Source organism: Melampsora larici-populina, assembly GCF_000204055.1.
Source record: "Melampsora larici-populina 98AG31 unplaced genomic scaffold MELLAscaffold_10, whole genome shotgun sequence".
Classification (NCBI taxonomy): Eukaryota; Fungi; Basidiomycota; class Pucciniomycetes; order Pucciniales; family Melampsoraceae; genus Melampsora; species Melampsora laricis-populina.
The window spans coordinates 686556-695078 of record NW_006768774.1 but is presented as its reverse complement, the minus strand read 5'-3'; the positions used below and the strand labels follow the sequence as shown (position 1 = coordinate 695078).

The 8523-nt window shown below is 44.6% G+C and overlaps 3 protein-coding genes across 3 annotated transcripts; 2 read left to right on the top strand and 1 right to left on the bottom strand.

Moving 5' to 3' along the window:
- On the top strand, positions 1–1187 carry MELLADRAFT_71334 (uncharacterized protein; the record flags this gene model as incomplete). Its single annotated transcript, XM_007407881.1, has 2 exons — positions 1–216; positions 279–1187. 2 exons carry the CDS (start codon positions 178–180, stop codon positions 756–758), a joined length of 519 nt encoding a protein of 172 aa, XP_007407943.1.
- Positions 1188–3324: 2137 nt separating this feature from the next.
- Positions 3325–3589, bottom strand: MELLADRAFT_84311 (uncharacterized protein; the record flags this gene model as incomplete). The annotated part of the gene is made up of 2 exons (XM_007407691.1): positions 3325–3475; positions 3525–3589. 2 exons carry the CDS (start codon positions 3587–3589, stop codon positions 3325–3327), a joined length of 216 nt encoding a protein of 71 aa, XP_007407753.1.
- Positions 3590–3780: 191 nt separating this feature from the next.
- On the top strand, positions 3781–8404 carry MELLADRAFT_115875 (uncharacterized protein; the record flags this gene model as incomplete). Its single annotated transcript, XM_007407882.1, has 5 exons — positions 3781–3939; positions 4011–4188; positions 4264–4530; positions 4914–5944; positions 6025–8404. The coding sequence occupies 5 exons, from the start codon at positions 3781–3783 to the stop codon at positions 8155–8157; spliced, it is 3768 nt and encodes a 1255-aa protein (XP_007407944.1).
- Between the last annotated feature and the right edge of the window lie 119 nt (positions 8405–8523).

Here is an 8523-nt window from a genome sequence, read left to right as displayed (position 1 = left end):
TGGAATACTCAACAAGCGATTGCTCAAAACCAGCCTGGTGGTTTGGCAAATTCACCGCCAACTAACCCTGAACACTTACCTTCGCGTGTTACTGCTGAATTAAAAGAGATTCTAACTAAAAACGGCACTGAACAATGTCTACTCAGACATCCTACAGACTCCAAGAAATGGACAGTTATGACGCCTCGCAAGATCAAAATCTGGGTCGATGAGATTGTAAGTTGATTTTTTTGATATCATTTACTGTAATTTTGCTCACGAGACTCCACCATATTCAGATAGCAGCACGTAAAGAAGGTCGTAACAATATCACCGTAGACATTCCACCTCCCTTACCGTGCTTCAAGACATTCATCGGTGGAAGACTTCCTCCAGGCTATCGAGAGTTTCCAGACGATCCCCCACCAGCTGGATTCATGGCTGCTGCTCCAGCACCTATAGTACAAAACGAAGTCACTCTGATCGCCCCAGCTCAAGTAATTGATGACCGTATCTATCAAAGAAAGTACTCTGGAACCTTTGAAGAATTTTTAGATTATGCTGATTTTCCTGAAAGCGATACCAGCTTGAGGGCAAACTTAAATACAGGGCATTACACTCGTTGGAGCGATCTCAAGCCAGGTCCTGATATGAACATTGCTGAATTAAAGCTTATCGGAATCCCTCCAGGCGATGCAAGTCATCTCCTTTCTAGTGCAGTTAGGTACGAGAAGTTTTTGATGGAAAAGCTTGCTGCACTGGATGCGCAACAGCTTTGATTCATCAGTGCAATCTGCTTCCATTTCTCTCAGTTTTTATTTTATCTTTTATTTAGAACGGCTTTAATCTATTGCATTCCTCCTGTCTACAATGTTCTGCTTTGATAGCTCGATTTTTTGTTCGTTCTTTGTTTGGGTTTCTTCTGCTTTGATAGCTTGTCTTTTTGTTTGTTCTTTGTTTGGGTTTCTTCTCCTTTGATAGCTCGTTTTTTTCTTTGTTCTTTATTTTGTTTTCTTCTGCTTTGATAGCTTGTTCTTTTGTTCGTTCTTTATTTTGTTTTTCTTCTGCTTTGATAGCTTGTTCTTTTGTTCGTTCTTTATTTTGTTTTTCTTCAATCTCTCATTAGTATTTGCTTTTGATCTTATTAGCGTCTGGCTCATTTTCTTTGTAATCAAAAGTACCAATAAAAAAGTTTTTGCTTGGCTTCCAATAACCAAAGCAGTGAGATTGAGCCAACACCACGCATACATAAAGGCCATGAAAGACATTCGAATGAACATTTCAATTTGTATTATTTATATCAGAATGTCAACCTCAATAAACTCGCTTAGATATGTCAATCAGAAAAAGCAACTTTAATGATTGGCAAATAGAAACCTAATGGTGCTCTTAAGAAGACTGAAGGAGCATTGCAAATTGTATTAGAGCAAATAAATGACAACATCGTGTCTTTTCACATACAAAGTCACCAAACAACATCCAGTACAACTGCCATCATACTAAAATTCAAAGAAAATACACTGCTCTGACTAATTGAAGTTCACCAAAAGATCTTGATTGATATAATCATGATTTAGATTTGAACTATGAGGTAATTTACAATGAAGGGGTACATTTTGATTCATTCATTTGAAATAAATTTCCGAGGATAAGTCTTGAGAGACTGGTCAAGAGTGTGGTGTATGAGTCGATTAAAGAATTGTTTTATCAATCAAAGGAAATTCATTCGATGTATGATCAGTTTATGAAATATGATCGGATCTCATATTGAATGAACTTACTTTTCAAAGATATACTCCATGGTAAAGAGAACGGATGAGCTCGGGTGTCAGTGCGTTCTCACCATGACGATAGATGACCTCTGCTTCCTCATCCATCGTCATGTGTTCTTGAAGTTCGCCACTCCTTCGAAGGTGAGCCTTGATGATATCGAAAGATTTCTCAATTGGATTGTACTCGGGGCCATACGCAGGTAGGTAAAGTAATCGTACACCAAATTGATCGCACAGTTCTTGAATATTACCACCATGATGAACCGGTGCGTTGTCCAAAACAAGGACACTGTTTTCAGCTGGGTAAGAATTCATCATAGGAAGCTGGTATGGAAGACGCGAGATATCAGATTATTATCAAAGATAAAGATAATATGCTGATGGTACCTACCACATGGTGCGACAAGAAGTACTCCAAATCTTCCCGAAGAATTGAGCCTTCCTGAATAATCATTCCAAGACAACCACTCAAACAGATGGCAGGGAGTAACGAGTACTTTCTTGATTGTAGAGTCCGAGGTAGACGTCGTGTACGTTGGCCTCTTGGTGCACGAGCTTTCTGTCGGTAAAGTCTGCGAGCTGCGAAAGCACTCTCATCTGTTCAAACCCAAGTCAGTTCAAAGTTGAATAAGAAAATATGACAATTGGTATGCTTTCTTAATGTGCGATCTTAGAGTCATGAATAAATACATTCAAGACAACGGTTTGTTCAATTCCACCGAAACCAGTGAGGTTACACACCAGTTGTAAATCCACACTGGTTCACAAGCTGATCAGACCTCTGCACCAGTCAGAGCTCTGATCAGCGTTGCTGATGGAATGTGAATTTGATCCTGTTGTCTCAAAGTGTATTTATTGACAATTCTAGGATCACACATCAAGAAATATACAAATACGAAATACGCTTACCAATGAAGACCAAGCACAATGGATCAATTGATCCAACTTCATACAGATACCTGCCTACTTCTTCGGGGTCTTGATTCGGGTGGACAGTTTTTTCCACCTTCAAGGTTAGACCAAGACGATCGCGTACCTCACGAGCTAAAGCAGTGATGGAGATGTCTATACCTCTTTCAATTGAAAGTTGGTGTGCAAGCTCGTCAAGGTAGATAGTCGGTTCAGTATCAATGGCGTTCTCGATAAACCTGCGGTGCTCGTTTGATAAGACAGTCGGCCGGCCACGAGGATCGTAGAAATCTGGATCTGAGATGACTCGCCGAGTATTGTTGAATAAAGCTAGCCATCGAGCAAGTGAGTCTTTGGAGACTTCCAGCGTAAGATCAAGATTGATTTCGTCTAGTGTCTGTCCACGGAGATGCTTGTGGATGACAATGAGTTTGATATCGGGCGAGTACAAGACAAACCCCATCGTGGGTGCGGAGGAAACCTATGAACAAAAAAATGAACGAAAGAATCAACAGCAGAACAGGTGACCCGGTAAAGTTGAGAGCGAAAACGAACCTGGAGAACAAGCCTTCGATCGAGAGGAGGAACTGGAGAAAGCGATCCAATCGGTGGATTTGTTGGTTGGTGGATCGGCTGGCACTGTGGTATGATCGTATGTGTATTGTCAACTTGTTATGGGCAATAATATGTAAAGTACAACCCTAACAGCCCTAACCGCCCCCAAAAAAAAATTCAAAAAAGCAACCTTTTCGGGAACGGCTGTAGTTAACATTTGCATGAAAATTATCAGATTCACATTGAGGTCAAGAGCCTGCCTGGTTGTTTATATTGTGGAACTCAAGCACCAAAACAGCCATAATTTACCCATTTTGTTGCCTTGGATGTGTGAGAGATTTCTCTAGAGTTTGCAAGGGTCCATGTGGCATCATTATCAAAGGACAATTATTTGATTGTAATGAGGAAGTGATGATGTGTGTTTTGAGTTTGATCTGTACTGGTTGGGATTGTACCACCAGAGAAAGTGAATTTGGTTTTTAGGTTTTGTTTTTTGGGTGAGCTGAGTGACTGCATACACAACAATCTCATCTTTCCTGATTACCGTATCACTTCGTCTTTCATCATGTCTTTCCTCAAAAATGTCTTTGGCTCTAGTTCATCTCGTTCCATTTCGAATTCTGTCGGCAGTACTTCTCGTCAAGCCAACTCGGCACTCACTCAAAACGTTCCATCAACTCTTTCAGCTCTTGCGAGCTTTCAAAATTCTTGGTTGGCGATCAAAGTGAGCGGCTTCTTCCTTTTTAGTACTGATCGAACACTGATTGATTTGATCCTACTGCACCTTCCGATCAGAATGCTTTGTCGTCCCCTGCCCACCGTCATGTCCTCCTGGAATCAACTTCCATCAAGGACCGGCTTGATACGATGTGGGAATGTCTGGCCATAGAGAACCACATCCCTGTCTCGGTTGCCAATCCTAATGGCAGTGGCTCCCTCTCCTCTACTCACGCTGGTGAATGTGTGGAATACTGTCAGTGATCACGCTATTCAATATATCTCAAACTCTAGCCAATCAGCCTGACGTTTTGGGTCTACCACACTTTAGTTCTTAAAAATGATGTGCCCGGTACCCTTGTCGCACTCTCATTACCCGATCAGCCTGTAGGCGTTAAAGGACTGGTGATAGGATTCTTTCTATCACTTGTCGTCTTCATGGACGAACATTTTGTTGTTCACTCCAAAGTACACAAACCACTGGTTCGCCTCCTTCGAAGTTGTGTCGAACCTGAATTGGACGCTGAGGAAGGCGATGACGCCGGCTGGAGAACCAAAGAAAGTGCCTACGAAGAAGCTGTTGTCGAGGTGATGTGCCGTCAGTCTCTGCTCCTTTGATGGTCAACTGATTCTCGACTTTCGCACATTGAACTCGCGCTAATGGCCTTTTCTGACTGAATTTTATAGATCTCTGCTCGCGCATCAAAACATTTCCCCAGCTACTGGCTGTCTTTCTTCACAACCGCTCTCGCAGCACCACACAGAGCGATTCGCTATCCTGGCCCCCTTCTCCCAGGCTGCAGCCGGCTTCAGTCTCTTCTTCAGCGTCGCACTCCCCGATCTCATACTCAGTTGGACATCAGCCAAGGAAATCTGTACATTTTTCCCCTCAGACCCGACCGCTTTCTCCTTCCCCATCGCTTCTCTCTGCGGGGGGGAGCGCCCGCGATTCTCTCAACCATACCAATGTCGAATCATCAGTCAGTTCATCCAACATTTCATCAACGGTCGACGGTCATACATCCACTTCCCGAGTCTCAACCTCACCATCACTCGAATCCCCAAGCCCTGCTCTCAAAGGAGATTCCGACATGCTCATCTTTTCCTACCTTCTTCGATTCCTTCATCGGGAGGGCCGTACCGGCGATCTCGCCCGAGCTGGCTTACTTTTTCTAATGGAATTGGCCATGGGTCGTAGAATCCCCCCAACGCCAGCTTCTCCGCACGGACCGCTCCATAAAACACTTCATAGGCTCGAGGAGGCTGATAGTAAGGCTTTAGAAAGTGGATCAATGGCATTCGGCGAGTGGATCCTGGACTCCGATTTCGCTGATGTTCTAGGCGCAGGCCTTGGTGCGGCTTACGGTCTCTTACCGTCTAGATTAGTCATTACTCCTCGCAATCCACTCGACCATGATGGCAGTGGTGGAATGGTGCTAGGTGGCATGGGCACACATTTAAGCGACGATGCTACCGATCCCCAAACAGCTGAAGAACGCGAGCGTGAGCAGCGACGAACCAGACTATTAGTGGGTCTGGGCGTGTCCGGCTCAGAAGAATTTCGTACTCAAATGGATCTTTTCATGAAATTGATCGAATTCACTCAGGATGTTCTCCGAAATACCACTTCCAGCCCGCTCCATCACTACATTTCTGCACCTGATCCCCCTACTTTAACGTCGTTGACTACCCCAAAGAAGCCTACTCTGACTGGGCTCAGCGCGCACACACATAGCCCCTATATCTTCGCGCCCTCTGAAGAAGTCGACCTTGGTCCCACCCCATCTGAAATAGTAGCCGCAGCGATCTCATCTTCCGTATTAAACTCGATCCAGAAATTGTTTTTAAACGCTATCATGTATCCATCCATTCTAGAGTGCTCAGAACAGGATGGTAGTGCTGTAGCTGTGATGAGCTACCTTGAGGCTATGCTCTCACTCCTTGAAACAGATGGAGAATTGGCAGATGGAGTACTAAGATTTCTGATGACGGAAGACGATGAAGGATTGGACGTGAGCTGCTCTGCAGAATTGCGAATACAGGCACTCAAGCAAAGTTCTGACCCTCCTTTTTGCACATGATGTATTTGTAGCCAATGCCTCTCACAGGGAATGCGCCGCATCACCAGTCAGCTCGTGACGTAATGAACCGACGCCGCAAGTCCGGCGCTATTCAAATAATCGAAGCTGAATTCAACAAGGCCCGAGGTCACGGCAAGGGTCCGGATGGGTTGATGTCCATATCAGGAACTGGAATCACTTACTTCAATTCACTAGGTCGATTCACTCTAAAGGACTTGCTGATCAATAACGTACGGTCTCTAGATGGACCAACGGCTACTTCAGCTCTCAAACTCTTTCATGTCATCGTCAACCGACATGATCGATACGCCCTTGCATTATTGGACATACGGCCCGATCCTTGTGCAACTGCTTTTCCATTTCCAAATGACGTTGACGAGCTCTTACACCTTAATCAAACAGCGGGATCTAAGCAGCTTCAACTGTTTGGCTCAACAGGGGCGTATCCAACAGAAGATGAAGATGACGAAGACGACGAAGAGTTCACTTATCCCGTCATCAATCCGCCGCAAACTCACGAGGAAGAGATGTTTGTTTATCCAACAACGGCTAAGAACGAAGATGGCCCCGAAGAGTTTACCTATCCTGCACACGACAGAGATTCATCGGTCCCACGACTGGATCCAGCCCCTCATCGCCTTCAATCCCAAGTGATGTCTACCCCAGCCACCCCGCATTTCCTCAAACCAGCCTTGGAGCTAGCCGACCGGATACAACGTTCACCATGCCCAACATATCAGACCCACAGGGATGCGTTGGATTATTTGACCAGCTTGATTCAATTGATCGAGCCTTCGGGAACAGTCATGAAGCAAGACATGTCTCAAAACCCGATGAGTACTGCATTTGGACATTATCTCCTGGACGCGGAAACTGAATTAACAAACACCGCAACCTTTCGGCGTGGCTTGTTATCTGACTGCGTGTCAGCTTCAATCATGGGTGCATCGTCTCAGTCAGACTCCCTGCCTTGTATTTCCCCTCAAACAAGCATGTATACTCAAGGAGCAAGATTGGACTCCGAGATGAATTTGATTGATTATCCAGTGATCCGACATGGGCTTTCTGCAGAGGCACCTCTAATCTCAAGTCTACTCGAATCCCTAACAAGATTCTTCACCCAATCACCAGAATTAAATTTGATCTTGACTGGGTGTGTGGCTAGTCTGGCCTCATGTCCAACCAGGTCCCTTGACGGATGGCTTTTACCTGTTTTGAACGGAATTGAGGGAAAAATGTTGGATGGAGAATCGATGTGGGTGACCGAATCTTCGAAGCTCGAACTCGGCCAAGACGATGGCGATGACCGCTCAATAGATTTTGCAGTTGAGGAATTGGCAACTTCTATCGCAGAAGAGTCTCGAAGAAAATCAGCTTGGGTGAGCAGTGGTGAGTTTGGAGACTCAGTTCTAGAGATCTATCGACAGTTAGCAGAACAGGTAGCTAGCTATCGTAAGAGCGTCCCTGGATTTGATAAATATCTGCACGAGCGACGTCAGGGGTTGGTATTTGTAGAAAACTTGGAGGATGCTTTGGAAGGAGACACCAGTCCGTTTGGGGCGACCGAAGAGGCCCAAGCCATGTCTCCACCTCCACCTCCGCCAATAGTTGAGAATGCACCTGCGACAAAAATTGCAACTCCTGTGACAGAGCCGAAGTCGAAGCCCAAGGAAATCTCTTTTTTTGCTTCGCTCTTCCGTCCAGCAAACGGTGCACCAAAAAAATCTTCGCCCTCTAATCGAGCCTCGAGTCGTCAACCACAGACGCCTACTGCACAAACCCCCGATCGCGCCACTGGATTCCAACCATTTAGTGAGCACTATCGTCAAACGGGTTCGATCAAGCTGAATATCACACCTGTTCAGACCCCAGCATCAACGAAAAAGCATCAAAGTAGAAAGAATGAATGGGATTTTTCAGATGATGAGACTACAAGTGGACCAGAGACCCCTACTAAAAAGACTAGGAATGGAACTCTCGTGGTAGAAGATCAAAGTCATAAAGAGGATAGGAAGACGAAGACTTCAACGAGTCTTTCGATGGTGTTGGATAACGTGGTAGTGTTAGAGGAAGCATTGAAAGAGATTGGAGCGATTGTGAGTGCAAGGAAATCTTTAGGAATTGATCCTGTTCGGTTTCTTTAGGTTCAATCTACATCGTAGAATTGTAAGCTATTAAAGGGAAAGAATGCTGCTATGAGTATAGATGTACATTGCTAGTCGGTCTGAGTGATAGCCCTTGGTTTAAAAGATAGAATATGCCATCACAAAATTTTGGGTTATAGAATGGTGTTGTGATAGTAGCATTTTAAAACACACGGTACTTAGATTTACATCATAGAGAATCATTCATACCCAGCGTATGGGAATGAAAATTCGCTGAATTTCTCTCATTGCTTGCCCTTGACTTGAAAAATGATGGCATTTTCATATAACTTGTCTGAAAGTTGACAGAGGTAATGGATGTGTTAGTAAGAAAGAGTTGTGTGTGACCTATCACAAGCAGGTTGA